The following is a 19,226-nucleotide window of genomic DNA, read 5'->3' as shown; positions in this document are numbered from 1 at the left end:
AGCATTTTTTTTTATGGTTAAATATGTTTTTACTCCCTATAAAATTGAGAACTTCTAAGTTTGGTCCTTACTTAAATTTTATAGTTTTTTTTGAAGGAATTTTATAGGTATTTTAGTCCCTACAAAAAAAATTGTTTCTAATTTTAGTTCCTGTTACAACAAAGTTTGTTTAATTATCCTTAAACTCTTAAATTTTTGTACGATTTTTTTGAGACAAGTTTAGAATACTACGAAAGGTTCATTAACTAAAATTTAGAATTTTTTAACATGAAACGAATTAAATATGAATTTTTTAAAACTACAAAAGTTAAAGATAAAATTAACAAAACCTGAACGTAGAAAATCAAATTTTGCGACAATTTTTTGCAGAGGAACTTTTAGTGATGTTCTTAACACGTCTGTAAAAAATTGTTCAAAAACTCAAGAATTTAAGCATAAATTGAACAAATTTAAATTGAGGAGGGACTAATACTGAGTGCAGAAATTTTTTTAAAGGACTAAAAAAATTATTAAAATTACGTAAGACTAAACTTAAAAGGTCCCAATTTTATACGGACCAAAAACATATTTAACCCTTTTTTTATGATATTGATACAAGTTTTCATCATCGTTTAATAATAATAACTAATGGCTACAAAAAACAGTGCACAAGATGAATTCTTCTTTCCTAACCAAATTTTCTCTATAGGAAAGAGACAAAAATCGGACTCTTGACCATTTGTATAAAGCATCCGCCGCAGAAGAATTTAACAACATTTAACGTAACAAATTTTCTCAAAGAAACATTTAACGTAATAATTATGTGTCAAATGCCATCTCAATTCTCAAGCTACTCTTTAAGCTAAAAAAAGAATGTGACAGTACACACTAAAAAGATAGATAAATAAAACAGAAAATGAGGTGAAATAATGAAATTGAAAAGAAGAAAAAAAGAAAAAAAAGACAGCAATTTTTTAATTTCCTAAAAAATAGTATTCAAATGCTTAAGTGTTCTATTTTAGAAAGTATTATCGCTTTCTTCGCTCATGACAACGTGGATAATCCCGAAATCACTAATCATTTTCTCTTCTTCCTTTCACCATCCATGCACAACAATGCTGTCATTAACAAACAAAACCGAATTTCATCACCCTTAATATTCATCTCCTTTCTCTAATCCCTTCCTTAATTCAAATGTACTACTCTCTTCCAAAATCCATTTCTTTGGCATTGTAATATATACATCTCTTGTTGTGTGGTCGCCGACGCCACCATTTGTCGTCGGTGTCTGACCCACCACACATCTTCTCCTTCACCTAATTATGGCTCAACCAAGTCGCCGTGTTTCATATTCTGGTCCATTGTCGTCAACCTCGTTTCATAAGGATCGTCATTATCATCACCACCATCATCACCATCATCATAGTTACCCTCATGACCAACAACGTCTATTAGAGTTTGTTGCTCAAGACGAGACCAACAATTTAGTCTCGCCTTTTGACAAACTCGAACGCTTGAGTCTAGATGACATTAGGGAAACCGCTTATGAAATATTTTTCACGGCGTGTAGGTCATCTCCTGGGTTTGGAGGCCGAAATGCGCACTCATTTAATTCAAATAATAATCATAATGAGTCCAAGCCAAGCAATGTGGTGATGTCACCGACGAGTAGGGTGAAGAAGGCATTAGGTTTGAGGATGATAAAAAGGTCACCGTCAAGGAGAATGACGTCTGGTGGAAACAGTGGAGGGCCGTCCTCGCCAATAGGAGGCAGCCCTTTTCATCACTCCTTGTCGATGTTGAGGCCACGGAGGCCAATGACATCGGCAGAGATCATGAGACAGCAGATGAAGGTGACCGAGCACAATGATAATCGCTTGAGAAAAACCGTCACGAGAATCCTTGTTGGCCAAGTACGTATGCAACCGTTACTATTATAATAGAGAGAACTAACAATTTCTTCATCGCTAAATTTAACGAGAGAATTAGCGATAAATTTCACATTTTTTATCTGTTTCTTTTCTCGAAATTATTTTATTTATGATTTTCGTTTGTTTTTTAAATTATGTGACAAGCAAGATGTTTTACCTTGCTCGAAAATTGAAAGTAGCATTCATTTGGAGTCATTTTTTAAAAGTGTCATAAATTGTGGGACAAGGAGAGTATTTAGGTAAATTTCAAGAACCAAACCAGAGATAGATATATCAAATGAGTAGAATATCCAAACAATTAAAATGTTAACATATTTGAATTTGGTCTATTTGTTAGATAGAATGTGCTTAGTGCTTATGATAACTACTATAACATGTAAAGCACTTGCATGCTATTGTTCTAACTACATAAAAATGGTTGAATTGCAGGCACTAAAAAAAGCAGAAACAATAATTCTGCCATTAGAACTATTACGCCACCTAAAACCGACAGAATTCAGTGATTCTCATGAGTACTATATGTGGCAAAAGAGACAACTCAAAGTCCTTGAACTAGGCCTTCTTATGCACCCTTCAGTCCCTGTCGAAAAAAACAATACATTCGCTATGCGACTTAGAGACATCTTGCGTATTTCAGAGTCAAAACCAATAGACACAAGCAAAAACTCCGACACAATGAGAACACTTAGTAACTCGGTTGTTTCATTAGCATGGAGAGGTCCAAATGGAACACCAGCTGATGTTTGTCATTGGGCTGATGGATTCCCTTTAAACATTCATTTCTATAATTCACTTCTTCAAGCCATTTTTGATATTCGAGAAGAGACATTAGTCCTTGATGAAGTCGATGAATTACTCGAGTTGATTAAGAAGACTTGGTCTATACTAGGGATAACTAGGTCAATTCACAATGTGTGTTTCGCTTGGGTTTTGTTTCAACAATATGTAGCAACTGGTCAAGTTGATTCTGATCTTCTTTGTGCTTCACATGTTATGTTGAATGAGGTTGCTAATGATGCTAAGAAAGAAAAAGAATCTTTTTATCTTAAGTTGTTGACTTCAATTTTAAGTTCAATGCAAAGTTGGGGTGAGAAAAGGTTGCTTAATTATCATGAGTTTTATCCTAGAGGGACTATTTCTCAAATCGAAAATCTTCTTCCTTTGATGTTGTCTGTCTCAAAGATTTTGGGTGAAGATCTGATGATATCTAATGTTGGTGAAGGAAGAGAAAAAGGAGACATTACCATTGTCGATTCGTCAGGTGATAGGGTTGATTATTATATTAGATCTTCCATGAAAAATTCATTTGACAAGGTTTGTATTTAACCTATATTTTTATTTTCCTTCCTCTATTAGTATTCCTAGAAAGAAAAACAAAAAAGTGATCACATATAGAAGAAAAAAAAAATATGAAATCCGTCTCCAATTCTATCGTCTTTATTGATAGAATTAGAGACAGATTTCATATTTTTCCTCTTTAAGTTTCTATCACTACGACCATGTATGGATTGACTTATTTGAGCTTATATGATAACATAAACACTTGTTTGAACTAATGCCCTAGCGCTTAATTAGGTTGTTTATCCAAACAAAGTTATTTTTTCTAGAAGTAATTAGTACTTTATTTACATAATTTGGTTTGTTTTTCCATGAATGCAGGTAATTGAAGAAGTAAATGCCAAGTATGCTGAATTGCAAATAAAAGGGGAACTAAGTGCCATTCTTCTTAATATAGCTCAAGAAACAGAAGATTTAGCATTAAAGGAAAGACAAAACTTTAGCCAAATACTAAAGAAATGGCACCCTTCAGCAGCTGAAGTTGCAGCCTTGATGTTGCACAGTTGCTATGGTCATTTGCTACGACAATATTTAAGCGATGTGACCTCACTCACTTCTGAGACAGTTGATGTACTTCAAAGGGCTGGAAGATTAGAAAAGGTTCTTGTTCAAATGGTCGTTGAAGATTCTCTTGAAGAAGATGATAATGTGAAAACAGTTATAAGAGATATGGTTCCATATGAAGTTGATTCAGTTATATTCAACCTTTTGAGAAAATGGATAAATGAATCATTGAATAAAGGAAGGGAGTGTGTGCAAAAATCAAAAGAAACTGAAGTAAGTTTTGGTTTTATAATCTTTTTTGCTTCAATGATTAAAGGTTTGTTTGGATTGGTTTATTTAGGTTTATCTACCGGCATAAGTACTTGTAAGACTCCTTAGAAATCAAAGACACAGTAGTACGATCCTATAGAACAGATCCTGTTCAAGTAAGGTCGTAAGTACTTGTAAGACTGTTTGGGAGAGTTTATGGAAAATTGGAAACAAGTATGCCATGTCCATAAATCGTTTCAACTTTTTTTCATAAGCTCTCCAGAATAACTTGTGAAAGTAGCTTATAACTTATATGATATTTACACTTTATGAAAATATGTATTTTGATAAAATTTAATGTGGATATTAATTTCTTTTCTCTCTTTTTACTAGACATGGAATCCAAAGTCAAAATCTGAGCTATATGCACAATCAGCAGCTGAGATAGTGAAATTGGCAAAGACAACTGTGGAAGAGTTCTTTCAAATTCCAATAGGAATAACTGAAGAACTAGTTCAAGATCTTGCTAATGGATTGGAAAGTCTCTTAGAGGACTACATGATGTTTGTTGCAGCATGTGGTAAGTACTGTAAATATATAAAATTAATTAAAGAATAAATCTAGTTGATTATGAAATAGCTTATGCATAAGCACTTGCAAAAAACTGGTTTTAACTTTTAAAGTACACTCTTTTTCAGGCTCAAAACAAAGCTATATTCCTCCACTTCCTACATTAACAAGATGCAACCGCGATTCAAAGATTTTCAAGCTGTGGAAGAAAGCTGCCCCTTGTGCTACAAATTTATCAGAGCTAGATCATATAACCGGAACAAACGAAGGTCACAATCCAAAACCATCAACTAGCCGAGGAACACAACGACTCTACATTCGTCTCAACACCTTACACTACCTCCTTGTTCAAATCCAATCTCTCGAAAAATCGCTATCTCAAAACCCTTGCCTAGTTCCTTCAACAAGGCATAGCTTCACAAGCAACCTAAGAACACAAAGCACAAAAAGTGGTTCATATTTTGAAACAGTAATCTCATCACTTCCACCAGCATGTCAAAATGTTTCAGAAGTTGCCGCGTACCGTCTCATATTCCTTGATTCAAGCTCAGTATTCTACGACAGCCTCTACGTCGATGATGTAGCCAACGCGCGTATTAGGCCAGCATTGAGAATCTTGAAACAAAATCTCACACTCTTGACTACACTCTTAGTTGATAGAGCTCAACCATTGGCAATGAAGGAAGTAATGAGAGCTTCCTTTGATGCATTCTTAATGGTTCTGCTAGCTGGAGGAAACTCAAGAGTGTTCAATAGGTCAGATCATGTTATGATTCAAGAAGATTTCGAGAGCTTGAATAGAGTTTTCTGCTCTTGCGGTGAAGGATTGGTGTCGGAAAACGTGGTCGAGAGAGAGGCTGCAGTTGTGAAAGGTGTAGTTGGATTGATGGCACAAAATACTGAACAGTTGATGGAAGATTTCAGCATTGCAACATGTGAAAAAGGGGGGATCGGAGTTATGAATACGAATGGACAGAAATTGCCTATGCCTCCTACTACTGGAAGGTGGCATAGATCAGACCCTAACACAATATTGAGAGTTTTGTGCCATAGAAATGATAGAGCTGCAAATTATTTCTTAAAGAGGACATTCCATTTAGCAAAGAGGAGATGATATGCACTTGCAATATAATGATTTTTTACACTGTCGATCAATTTAATTATATCTCTGTTAAAAGTCATAAAAATGACCGTTTATGATTGGTTGACGGTGTAAAAATTTTTATAGAGACAGTGCATCAAAGTTAATTTCTCTATGTATATACCTCTTGGAGAAAGTATGGATGAACTTGATGAAATGGATGAATATTATTGGTATAGGGGGGAGAAGCACATAAGATACTAGTCATGAAAGCCATTGAATCTGTGCTGAATTGTATTTTTACAAAGAGATATTCTTTAATTTTTTTGGGGGGAGAAAAAGAGGAAAAAATTGTATTTGTGTATAGTTTGTTAATATTGCATATAGTCTATGAGTAGCATGTATAGCTGGGATATATGTTACCAGCAGTTAGCTACTATTAGTCTAAACTGCATAGTACAGAAAACAGAAAGAAAATTGTTTTTTTTTTTTTTTAATTTATGTGTGAACTATAAAAGGCTTTTTGGAAAAAGGGCATAGTTAATATTTGACATTACAAAGTAACCACTATTTTTGTTGGCCTATGACCAACACATACTCAAATAATTATACACATGAAGAGGGGAAAGTTTGGAAACACGTGATATCACATAAAATGTACCCCTAAAATGTAACCAAATTATTAGGCTGTAACAATAGGGACATTATTTATCAAATCGTCACGCATATTTAATATAATTAAAATTACAATATAAATAAAATACAATGGAAACTCTAGATTTTTTGTTTGAATGTTACACCACACCTAACAAGAGCCGGAACAAAGAGGTATATCGCAGTAGACACAACAAATACCATTGTGAGGATGCAAGACACAACCCTAGGTAATAACGGGTGTTTCGGTTTGAAGATCTTCTTGTATGCAATTTCAAGAGCCACACACACCCCATGGATGAAAAAGAAACACATTGAATCCCAACATGGTTCCCAAGCCTCCCATGTGGCCTTCTTCCGCTTCATGTAATAGAATATCAAATCGTGCATGAACCCTGACACAGTAAACGTCACAATTACAGAGGGGATTGGGGCCCATTTTCTCCCTATTACATGGCTAGATGCCTTCAACATTGGTTTGTATACGGTGGGGTGTAAGATACGTGTGACCATAATGTCCCACCTTCTTCCCCAGAAGTCTTGCACTGATGTGCTTAGATAGGGTTTGTTGAAAGGTTGCTCGAACTCTACTTGTAAAACTTTACGAGCGATTGTAGTAATCAAGGCAAGAAATATCTCCAATGCAGTGTACAAGTGGAGTCCGTATAAGGACATCAAAATTAATGGATGGAAACTTTCTTTCTTCTCATAGCTAGGAATAAAAAAATACGAGAGAATCGACATGACTACTAACTCGCGCCAATTCAGAGGCACGACTTTGATTTGATTTTTATTTGTGTGGTTGTTATGTTGGAATTTGATGGGAAGGGAGGCCAGGAGAACAAAATGAGGGAGAGAAAGAGGAGGATTTGACGACAGGGGACCTTTGGCGAAGGCGAAAAGAAGGAGCTTGAAAGTGGAAAGCCAAGCAAGAAAGAATGAAGAAAATCCTCCAAGATGGACCGAGGTTAGCCTCATAGGGAGAAGGAGAAGGATGACTATGGGTGGAAAAAGAGATACAAGTCGTCTTCTTCCTTTGGGAATCACCTTCCCAATTGTGTAGCTATACCAAAATAATGTTGTTGCTACACTCCATACTATGATGAAGTTGTTGATCTCTCCTTCTATCATCTCTAACTCCCTAAAATTCCAACTCCCTAACATTATCATGATTGTAGGCTTACAAGAGTACTATATATAGTTGATATCCTTAATTAGAGTACTATTTGTGGGGTTAACTAATATATTTTCAGTCCTATAGGTTTTGAATTGTTTTCTACAAGAGTTTGTAAATTGAATTTTCATCCCTATATGAATTTAATCATGTCAATTTTAGTTGTTAACTATTTGCTTTTATGGGATTAAATGAGGGTTGTTTCATATAGACCCAGTCCAATGATGTATCCTTTTATTCTTGGTAAATTTTAATAAAGAAAAATGTTGTTTGATACGACAATTAATTCGCGGGAATCACACGAAACTAGTCAAATAACGATGATTCACACTAAACAAGCCTGTGACTACTTTTTTTGTCAAAAAAAAAAGAAGCCTGTGACTACTTTTTATTTATTTATTTATTTTTTATGGAGTAGCCTTTGATTACTTTAACTATACTGAACCATATTTTGGCATTTAGAAATATCAATAAATTCAGTGTTAACTATTTTTCTAGTCCCTATAAAATTAAGAGTTTTCAACTTTAGTTTCTATAAAATTTTAATGGTAATTTTAATCCTCCATAATATTGAAGTTTATAAGAATAGTCCCTATTTTAAAAAATTTTGACAAAAAAATGATACTTTTAGTTCTCTAAAATAGTCTCTATATGATGTAAAGAGAGACTAAAAGTGAATAATTTTTTATAGAGACTAAACTTAAACTAAGGACTAATAATGTCAATCATAGTTGTTTTTATGGTTTAAGAATTGTAATTGGAGTTTGGTTCTACTTTAAATATACAGTCAAGCAAGAGATAAATGCAACAAGCGTGAAAAATATTTTTGACGGTTTTGAATATAATTTTTTAATCAAATTCAATTACATGCCTTTTACGCGAAAAATCATTCCCACCACCTAGCACTACTCTTTTTTTTTTGTTACAAAAAGTTTAGGTGGATTTGGCTCCGGTCACCACCAGGGTCAGGGCAGGCCTCCGAGTCCAAAGGACACTTACAGATTACCCACCAACACCGTCTTCACATCGGCAGCGGGAATCGAACACACTACCTTCTGAGGGGAAGTGTCCCGTTCCTTACCAACTGAGCCAACATGTGTTGGTACCTAGCACTACTCTTTAATAAAATGTGGTAATTCTCTATTTTTTAATACTATATATTTTTACTAAAAATAGTAAAGATCCACCTTTAGACTGCATTTGAAAGGTCTATATTAGACACATACAATTAAATGACACAAAAATACTCATTTTTGCAATACTTAATAAAAATAGGTACTAAATAAATAAAATTTATGCAAATATTACAATAATTATTTTAATTTTATTGAGGAAAAAAAATACTTAACCTATTAACATGGGATTAGGAGCTTGAGTTCGTAAGATGATTATCTCTAAAGGAAAAAAAAAAAAAAAACATCCATTTCATTCATAGACTCATCAACAGTAGGCTTAATGCGTAGGAATGCTAAGCATATTGGAGACTAAGAATTGGAAAATTGTTCTTCTCCCATTAAAAATTGTTCACTCCCAACTAAACTTTTCAAAATACATCTCCCATGTAACTTAACTCACGCAGATGTTAAACCCAAATCACGTTGGAATACAACCAACGTGACTTAAGTCACATTCGATCAAGGTGAGTTAACTCACCAAGGTGTTAAACATGCGTTTTTGCCAATCTATCTACTATAACAGCAGGCCATTAATTTTGTATGTATCACCCCATGGTGGGAGTCCTGCAAAACTGTCAGTATCTGTTTTTTTAGGGGTGTGATTGTGATATGTCATGTAGAATTCATAAGAAGTTAACTCACGCCAAGCCATGAGTAAAACTCCACACATACAGTGCAGAGAAGTAGAATTTCATCAAACAGAAGCACTTTTTTTAGCGTTCATATCATTAACATATCAATCTTATGAACTAGAAGCAAAAACACAAACTCATTAACGGTTCGGAAGTGCATTTATTAACGGTTCTTGTCAAAATAACGGTTTAGTTCGAGAATCGGGTTCAGTTAATTTTTGTCTGGTTCGGTTCAGAATTGTTTTATAGCACTCTATTCCTTTGTCTATCGAAACATAGATCGGAAATATGGATGTTCAAATAAATTGATAGTTGGCAACCATATGATTTATGTAAATGGTGTCTACATACAAGAAGCAGGAGATCGAGAAACTATTCGTAGGGACAAGACTATATGGTGAAGATAAGGACTAAAAAGTTATGATTTTTTGGAATAGTTATAAACAAGGTTGTCAAAACCGGAACTTTACTTCAAGTCAAAAGGGAATAGCAAAATTGAGACTCGTAAAATTGCAATCAAAATCGAAGGCTTTTACTCAAGGACTTTTGTAGAATCAATATAGGAAATTGTAAAATCGCAATCAAAATCGATGAATTTTACTCAAAAAAAATTAATACTCCCTCCGTCCATATATCTAACCACCCATTTGACTTTATTTTTGTCCCTAAATCTAAACCTCTTTTCAAATTACTAGATGCATTTATTATTATTTTCCTAAACATACCCCTAATTAATACTACTAACTTATCTTGAAATTCAAAAAGTCAAATTTAATACATATACAAACAAAGGACAATGTGATAATATTAACACACAAAACAGACATAATAATTACATTGACAACTTTTCTTAAGAAATGTGAAAAAAGCAAAGGGAGATTACATTAAGGGACGGAGGGAGTACTAAATATATGTCATAAATGATATATAGTCATAAATGACTTAATTTATAAGTCGGGATTTTAGGATTTAAGTCGGGATTTTAACAACAATAGTTATGAACGTTGGAAATTAATTAATTGTTCATGAAAAAATTGTTAGTGTGTGTTGTTTGTCATTAGTTTCCTTCATATGTGTTTGCTGTCCAAAAAAAAAAAAAAAGAAAGTAAAATACGCCAAATATCAATCATTTACGCTAACATTTTAATTACACTTTAATGGAATGTAGACCTCTTCACATTACCAAAACAATTTTTTTTTTAAAGAATAAAACTATTTTTTTTAAATGCCCGAAGGAGAAACTATTTGCCCTTTTGGAATGGTGTTTCTCCTTTTCTTGATTAGGTCCCACGTTACTATGAAACTGTTTGAAGTAGGTCCACACATAAGACTGATATTTTTGAGAATTCTCCTCTTCACCCTGCATTTTTCGCTCGCATTCTGCAGCCATGACCAAAATATCCCTGCACTAGTTAACTATGCAAGTGTAAAAAATAAGGGACTTAATTTTTACACATGTTTGATTTAAGTCACGCTGCATGAGTTAACTCACATAGGTATTAACACATGCGTGAGTTAACTCACGCTAGTTACAAAATTGCAAAGTTGCGAAGTACACATGTGAGGGACAGGCATCTACTGCATCAATGCTTCCATCACACTGTTCATGATTCGCAAAGATAGAAAATCATCTTTGAGATTTGATAAAACATGTACATAGAAGTGTACAATATAAGTTAGAGTATAGAAAACGTTTATTTTATGAGATTGTTGTTTTTGTCCTTTTTCCCTAGCAAGAATAGGGCAAAGTAGATGCCTGTCCCTCACATGTGTGATGTGTGATGCATGTCCTTCACACTAGTATTTGCAATATAAACACACGTATTATTTTTATGAGTAATGATATTTTGACATCTATTTGATGACAACTTTGTTGACAACTTTGTTTTTCTCACTTTTTATTGGTCAAAAACAATGGAGAGAGAAAAAGGAAGAGAGAGGATAACAACATCATGTGAGTATGAGAGAGAAAGTTGTTCAAAAGTTGTCAAAAAGTGGTTGTCAAAATATCATTTCTCTATTTTTTTGTACGTAGTTTGTTATACCTAATATAAAATATAATTACATTAAATAACATAAGAATTAGTAGAAATGTATAACAAAATGTCTTATATTTGATTTTGATATCATATAATATATCCTATAGCCCCCGTGTTTTTGAATGCATCACTTACATTAAAATTCCATAGCATATCTAAACTAATATATTTTTTGTTATTAAACCTTAGTTTACTATCAATGGTAATATAAAAGGAAGCAGGACAATTTTCTTTCCTTATCAAAAAAAAAAACAATTTTCTTTCTGATAAAAAAATGAGTTTGGGCCATGTGTTAATCTTCCTGCTACATTTGACGTAAGTTTTAGTAGTCTTATGAGGAAAGCTACTAACATGTCAAGAAACTTTTATTAGAACAAAAAATGTCAAGGAACTTCTCCTGTTTCGTAATTGTTTTTAGTGTGAGCACGCATGAATTTCGTCATATGTTTTATTTGTGAAGTTCATTATATGATTTAGTTGATCATATGATTTAGTTTGCATGTTTTCTTGTCAATTCAAAGTCTTCAAATTTGTCGAGGAGCTAACCACATGTAAAATCCGTAGAAAGTCTCCGGTCACAAAAAAATAAAATAATGATTGAATAAAATTTGGAAAGCTTAAGAAAGCACTTGAACAATATATAGAAGCTCTACAGAATAATGTCAATAATATCAGCATACCATAATGGAGATACTCTCAACTAATGTTGTTGAAAAATGAAGAAAATAAATGGAATAAAATGGAACTGTCACACACAAGATACAGTGAATGCTTCCTCTTAGGTCTCTCCATTGACATAATGACAATGTGCTTGTCCAACGTCTTGAAATCTTTCTCAGATTTGTCCACTGAAAGAAAAAATTGCAAAGGTAAATAAAACATGAAATAATAACAAAACACCCCCCAAGCAAAAGTTGTGCACATGTGGCTACATACAAACAGAAAGTTCACATAACATAATCAAACACCTAACAAACGCAATAAAGAAACCACACAACCAAGCAAAAATGCACATCTCATCTCATATCATCTCATTATGGTAAAGGAGAGTAACTCAGGCTGAACCACATATGCTATAATTTATCATCAGCAAAACAGTGAGATTGAAGTATACACAGCCATGAAAACACCAAAACAAATCTATTCTAATAAAAAGGCAAGCTCAAACAATCTTAATATGGTTATCGCTAACCCAAATTCAGGCCAAAAGCAGCAAATTTTTATCACAAATCTTCAATGTATATTACATCTAATTTATGGCACATACAACTATCCTTCTAATACGTAATGAGAAATGTGTCTTATTAAGTAATGAGTAAATAAATTGATGATGTCTTTGAAATTCAATTAGTCTTTATTAAATATCAACTAATAAACAATAGTAAAATGTCAACAGAAGAGTGTGGTTAGTAAAAAAAAAAGTAGAAAGAGGGGGTAACTTGATCCAATTTGAATTGTGGAGGTGAGGAATCTTTCACAGACAAATAGGTGAGGTTGAGGAATCATACAACCTGTTTTTGTTGTACAGCTTTGAGGTGTATATGGAGAAAGATTCATGAAAAAGTAGTAGTAGCTCAAATACAGGATGTATGGAAAAGATGATCTCTAATTAAGTCAAATTGAGTCTAACTTGTATAATATAATTTGGGTTGTAATTGAAATGCAATCGGAGCCTCTTAGTAAACAATCTTTTCCTTTTTAATCCATTTCTTTTGGGTTAAGTAACTGTTGCCATTCATATTATGAAGACTAATCATCCAATACACAATTTACCATACTTTATGAGGCAAAGTAAAACTATCTTATGTAAATTCATTATCATAAAATTATATACTAAAATGTGGTCACTATGATAAAAGGCTCATGTTTCAAGTTAGATTGACACCTGCCAAAATTGCCATACGGGTTAATGCGAACATGTAGAACTACTTTCCTTGTCCTAGTAATTTGACAGTAAGATCTCCAAGACATGAGAGTTTCATTCTAGAGCACATGAGCCTTTTATCATAGTGAAATTTTATTAGATAGTTTTACATGTAATTTATCATTCCAAACATGGAGTTCAAGCATATAGGCAAATAATTCATATATTATAAAAGATCGTTCAAGCATATTCACATTTATTCAAGGACCAATCCCAATTTATAAAACTCCAACATAAAACTGATTAAAGGAAAAATACCTTTGGTTTGATTGATGTCTGCTACATGAATTGATGTCTGCTACATGAAAAAGTAGAAAGCAACATAGCATCAATGGGATTGGTAGCAGAATAAAATCAAACAAATAAAGAACAATAGAAAGCTTAATCATTAAGCACGGACACTCCTCGGATTAGGCGTATCCCGGTGTCAAACACGTGTCGTGTCCGACACCGACACGACACCGACGCTTGTAATTACACTGAATTATGTGATTTTTTCAAATTATTAGCTGTGTCGGTGTGTCCGGTGTCCGTGCTTCATACTATAACCCTTTTGATTAATTGTCATTACAACAATAGAAGGCTTATAATTACAGAATGACATTAATTCAAATTTCTAATCAAAATCTGAGATTAATCATTACAAATATTATTAGGCTTCTCTACTGTATTGTAAGTGAGGAATCACTTTTTGATTTTTAAATTTAGAAATTTAGAATCATTATAAAACTTAAATATTTTACCTTATTGAATATTTCTAATGTTAGCTACCAGGTTGGTTCAACTCAGCAAGCACATGTCTGAATCACCTACCAAACATTAATAGAAAAAAATTAATGAAATAAAATTTAAAAGTATCCAACTTGAATTCAATGAGGTTAAAAAACATATGAATTATCAAAGGTTAGAGAGAGTTTGAAAAAAGGGTGGTTTGAAGAGAGAGCATGAACTTTGAGTTTTGAAATTTATTATTTCTTTTGATTCTTTGCTAATACATTATAATCAACAACCAATTACCAAAAGAACTTAAGACCTGAAACAAACAAAATTATGGTAAAACAAATTCAGTCAAGAATAAATATATTTATGGAAAATTCACCAACCAAACAAACAAATCTTTCAAGTTCACTCTAATCAATAATAGTGGCATGAGCAAATCGAAACATAAACACATCAAAATGGCCATATTCAATTATAAATTTGGACTAAAATCTTATATATGACAGCCACATCAAATACAATTTTTCCGTCAATTTCCAACTATAAATTAGATAAAAAAACTGTAAAAAAAAAAAAAAAAAAAAAAGACTTCTAATACCATGCTTTAAAATTAAGCCGGTAACAACAACAAAATAAGTCAAAAATAGGAAACAAAATTACCTCATGGTCTTTATTTCAAATACAAATATCTCATATCATGCTTTAAAATCTGCCAAAACAAAGAAAAAGAAGAATCAGAACACAAAAGGCAATGTCAGTTATAAAACAAAAGGCAACAATAAAACCCCCCTTTTATAGAATCTTTCTCTAATGATAGATCTTATAATTTCTAATAAAAATATAGAAATGATAATCTCCAACAATCAACTGTACAAAACAAATGTCCTTCAAAGAAGCATATTAAGAGATAAGTGGATCTCTTTAACAAAACGTGATACCATGAATCACACATATAAAGACCGACCTTAACAACATAAACTAAACTCAAAATCTAAAAACAACATAGCACAATATGAAGTTAGTGACACATAAGATTCAAAACAATATAAAACTTCATGTCCTTAAAACATTTATGTCTTCAAGTACACATTAAATATGGTTTTCCTCAAATTTATAAAATTACAGATTCCACAAACCGCTAATCTAAAAAAATTACTAAATTACACAATCAACAAATGACTAATCTAAGAAATTAGTGTTTTATTTATAAATTGTCTAATGCTATTCCAAAGCTATCCAAAATTCTACTGCAGTTCCAATACTCGGAAGAAACAGGGTACAAAGCAAATACCTTTTTTTTTTTTTTTCTCTCTTGTACAAATAGAGACATTGAATCTGCAAAATAAAATGAAGAAATAGGGTTATCTTTCCATAGAAATCAAAATTAAAATTTTTTATTGTTACAGGTAAAGTGAATGCAAGGAAAATAGAGACATGGAACACAAAAATGGTTCCAATTGTTAAGATTCCTGAAATTTTTTTATTGAGACATTTCCTCAAACACTTGGTGAGTACTAAATTTTTTCATAAATAAATCAAATAAAAAATTGCATATCAGTTTCAATGTTGAGACATTTTCTTAAACACTTGGTGAGTGTTCAATTTCACAAAAATAATTCATATGAAATCCAAAAATTAAATTACATGTAAACCATTAAAAACAGGGTTTTCATTTGTAAACAAAACACATCCAACCAAATAGATTCATAAGCAGAAAACATTAAACAAAATTTCTGAACAAAATCAAATCAAAAGGCTAATAACATAAAACATTTGAATTAAAATGTATACCAGAAAGTTGTACCTTTGAAAAGAATCCCTGCTAACTCAGCAAATGCATCAATCACCTCTAATGATGCCTGATTAGGAGAAAGAAAGAAGATGTTCATGAAAATATAGCATATGATTTCAACATCAAAGAAAAAACCCAAGACAATAAAAGTTTTTCATGAGATTATACCTTAGTGAAACTTTCTGCTTCCTAAATCTGTGTTTCTGTAATCTGCTTAATAAATCCGTGTTTTCGTAATCTGCTTCTTTCAAGCTCTCGTTTGCGGCAATGAATGTGATGAACTCTCAGATTTAGGTTAGATTGAACAAAGACGGTGTGAAAGGATCAGAGAGACTGAAGGTTGAGAAAGAGAAGAAGAAAGAGAGAGTGAATTGAATATGAATTGTGAAAGAGAGATTGAAGGTGGGAGAGAGAATAGTGGAGGATGAGTGATTCTAGGAACAGAGAGAAAGGGGTCGTAAGAGTGAATGAGTGAAGAAAGAGAGAGAAATAAACTTTTAATAGGGAGAAAAAAAAAGTTTGGAATGAATGAGAGAGATAATGTGACTTGAAAGTGATGTTTGTTGGGATAAGAGAAAAAGTAGGAGGGATGGAAGGATTTGAAAAATTTTGAAATTTTGAATTGAAGAGGGAAAATGTGTGATAATGATATTTTATTATTTGTATTGTGTGAATGCTTAAAGTGGCAAAAATAAAATTATTTTTTAATGATGATGTGACATGAAGAGGCTTGAGGATGCGACACATTGGATTGATGTAAAAAAATTTGCTATTTGTTGTTCCATGCTTGTATATTATTAAGATTAAGATTAAGATTAAGATTAAGATTAAGATAAGATAAGATGTGTACTTTTGCAACTTTGCAATTTTGTAACTAACGTGAGTTAACTCACACATGTGTTAACACCTGCGTAAGTTAACTCATGCAGCGTGACTTAAATCACGCATGTGTAAAAACTAAGTCCCTTATTTTTACATTTGCATTAGTTAACAAGTGCAGGAGTATTTTGGTCATAGCTGCAGGGCGCGAGCGAAAAGTGCAGGGTGAAGAGCAGAATTCTATTTTTGATTGTTAGAGTGTTACCATCGGATTCAACATCGTGTTCAGCACTATAGATTGAACATCATTTTCATCAAGTTCAACATTAACTTTATTTGTTGCAGTGATATTTGTATCCGGTAAAGTCTAACATATAAGTTCCCGTGAGCTTAACTTATGCAAAGTCTGGGGTTCGAACCCTGGACACCACCAAAAAAAAAAGTCTAACATATAATCTGACATCTATTTAGTAAAACAGCGTTGCTATATGCAACGAAGGAATTTTTCCCGAAAATCTCAAAAACCTTAAATATAAGTAAATATTGCAAAACAATTTTAATAATGTATTCCGGATTTCATGGTGGTGGTGGTGTTATGTGAGTAAAATACACATTCGTGAAGCCTCGTGAAATTAGTTGTCGCTACATGTAGCATTATTCCTAGTAAAAACATAAAAAATCAATGGACTAGTTAAAACTAAAATAAAACCAAAATTACCGGACACAACCATGCCAACCTTAAACTTTCACAACTCACAAGAATAAGCCTGCCAATATAGAAGTAGACAACTATATGGTTCCATAATTGGTGAATCCAAACTAATACACAATGCATTTTCATATTCAATAAAATTGAACCATGAACCTGAACCTTCTCATGAAGTCTCTTGATAAAGTCTGATAATAATTAGGGGTGGGAAAAAAAACCAAAAACTGAACCAAACTGTTGAACTGAATCGATCCAAACTGGTATTGAACTGAACCGGTACATAAAAAATCTGAACCGATCCATACTTAGAGGTTCAATTATAAACTGAACCGTTTTTAAAAAAACAAAACTGAAGTTAATCTAAAACTGAACCAAAAAACGTGTTGACTCATTTCACTCCCAAATCAGATTGCAATCCATCGCAATCGCAAAATCTCAGATCCGCAAAATCCACCGTGTTCCGTACGGTTTCCGGCCACCACAACCTTGGTCCGCCGTGGAATTCCACATGGTTTCAACAACTCAGGTAAATTTCGATCTCTCTGCAAATTTTGATCTCTCTGTATTATATTTGATTATGAGCTGCGAATTTCGAATTTCGACTTTTTGATTATGTGTTGCAATTCCTTTCATGTTTGGTTATTGCTTTTGAGTTAGATTTAGGCCCTATTTTGATGAATAGCTTAATTTGCAGCTTATTTATAAGCACTTATTTATAAGCTGTTTCTTTAACCAATTTATAGCACTTATTTATAGCACTTATTTAAATAAGCACCTATTTTGATGAATAGCTTAATTTGCAAATTATTGTAACAATAATTTAGTTATGATGGAATTATTCAAGCAATTATTGCAATATCATCTCATTTCTATTTTTTGTTATAAGATACCATTAATATGTGCAACTAAATTTCTTATTGTGTTGGAATTAGACATAGTCAATTGTAACAAAAAAAAGAATTAGACATAGTCAATTATGATTTTGATGTAAATACTTGACCTGACTTGTTTAATATAAGTTTTGTTTTGTTATGACAATGTTTCTTTTTTTTTTTTTTTGTCAAGTAGCCTAATGGCTAGAGCTCACACAATTTAATTGTGGAGAAGTGGAGTGTCCGGGGTTTGAACTCCGGCCACTGCATATAAAATGCAATATCCCTACCAACTGAGCTAAGCTCACTGAGACGTTATGATAATGTTTCTATTCCCATAATTAATTTTTTTTTTCGATGTTAAACTACGAAACTGATCATTGGATTTAAAAAGTGCTAGACATAGACTTTTTATTTAACACGTGGAATATAAGCAATTCTATGTTCTATTTGAGACATTAGGGTAGGTTTACTATCACAAATCACTATCGAGACATAATTCTATTTTATCAATTAACTAGGCGAAACATCAGAAGTTAATATATAACATAGATCTCCTGTTGTTTTCCATACTTAGAGATGTATGTTGAGCGTGGAGGTATAACAGAAACATTGTGGGTATATAATTGATCAAGGAAAGACACCAAAGGATTGATTGATGAAACTTAATCCCATCATAACTTTAAATCCTGATATTTTCATTCCTTTCTCGTTTGTGACTCAGACAATCACTTTTTACGAACCCTAGCTTAAAATATTGAAAATTTCTAAAAGGTTTAACCTTTACCAAGTCTTTGTGGATCAATAATTGAAAATATTTTGATATTATAATTAGGGGTGGGCAAAGTTTGGTTTTGAACCAAAACTGCATGTGACCTGATCTGAACTGTTTTTCAGTTCGTTAGAACTGAACTGTAATGTAACAACTCGAACTGAACTGAAACTGTTCTTTAAAACAGTGAACTGTTTCACTTAAAAAAAAACTAAACCGAACTGTTGTCAACTTAAGTGGTTTTTTTTCCCGAATTAAATTGAACTGTTATGATATTCATTGAACTGAACCA

The 19,226-nt window shown here is 32.6% G+C and overlaps 1 protein-coding gene, 1 long non-coding RNA gene and 1 pseudogene across 3 annotated transcripts; 1 reads left to right on the top strand and 2 right to left on the bottom strand.

Moving 5' to 3' along the window:
* The first annotated feature begins 1,115 nt into the window (after positions 1 to 1,115).
* On the top strand, positions 1,116 to 6,101 carry LOC146954173 (protein unc-13 homolog). The gene is made up of 5 exons (XM_085714977.1): positions 1,116 to 1,892; positions 2,340 to 3,224; positions 3,570 to 4,025; positions 4,395 to 4,581; positions 4,700 to 6,101. Exons 1-5 carry the CDS (start codon positions 1,302 to 1,304, stop codon positions 5,683 to 5,685), a joined length of 3,105 nt encoding a protein of 1,034 aa, XP_085571103.1. The 5' UTR covers positions 1,116 to 1,301; the 3' UTR covers positions 5,686 to 6,101.
* A 71-nt stretch (positions 6,102 to 6,172) lies between these two features.
* Positions 6,173 to 7,457, bottom strand: LOC146954172 (acyl-CoA--sterol O-acyltransferase 1 pseudogene; annotated as a pseudogene).
* Positions 7,458 to 11,923: 4,466 nt separating this feature from the next.
* LOC146954171 (uncharacterized) lies at positions 11,924 to 15,823 on the bottom strand. 2 transcript variants are annotated; one of them, XR_015012199.1, is made up of 4 exons: positions 15,775 to 15,823; positions 13,994 to 14,059; positions 13,509 to 13,545; positions 11,924 to 12,174 (listed from the first exon to the last, which is right to left on the bottom strand). It is a non-coding gene; the product is annotated as an uncharacterized LOC146954171 (long non-coding RNA). The 2 variants fall into 2 exon arrangements; XR_015012195.1 differs by lacking the exon at positions 15,775 to 15,823 and adding an exon at positions 14,631 to 14,877.
* Positions 15,824 to 19,226: the final 3,403 nt, after the last annotated feature.

This window comes from Medicago sativa, chromosome 1 (genome assembly GCF_051527215.1).
Source record: "Medicago sativa cultivar Bolivia chromosome 1, Bolivia_mono, whole genome shotgun sequence".
NCBI lineage: Eukaryota > Viridiplantae > Streptophyta > Magnoliopsida > Fabales > Fabaceae > Medicago > Medicago sativa.
Note: the sequence above shows the minus strand (reverse complement) of the source record. Positions and strands in the feature narration are given on the sequence as shown.

Bases quoted from the DNA above. Each gene is read 5' to 3' on its own strand.
- LOC146954173 (XM_085714977.1), top strand. From the start codon at position 1,302: ATGGCTCAACCAAGTCGCCGTGTTTCATATTCTGGTCCATTGTCGTCA. The intron at 1,893-2,339 runs GTACGTATGCAA...GTTGAATTGCAG, and splicing joins CGAGAATCCTTGTTGGCCAA to GCACTAAAAAAAGCAGAAAC. The intron at 3,225-3,569 runs GTTTGTATTTAA...CCATGAATGCAG, and splicing joins TGAAAAATTCATTTGACAAG to GTAATTGAAGAAGTAAATGC.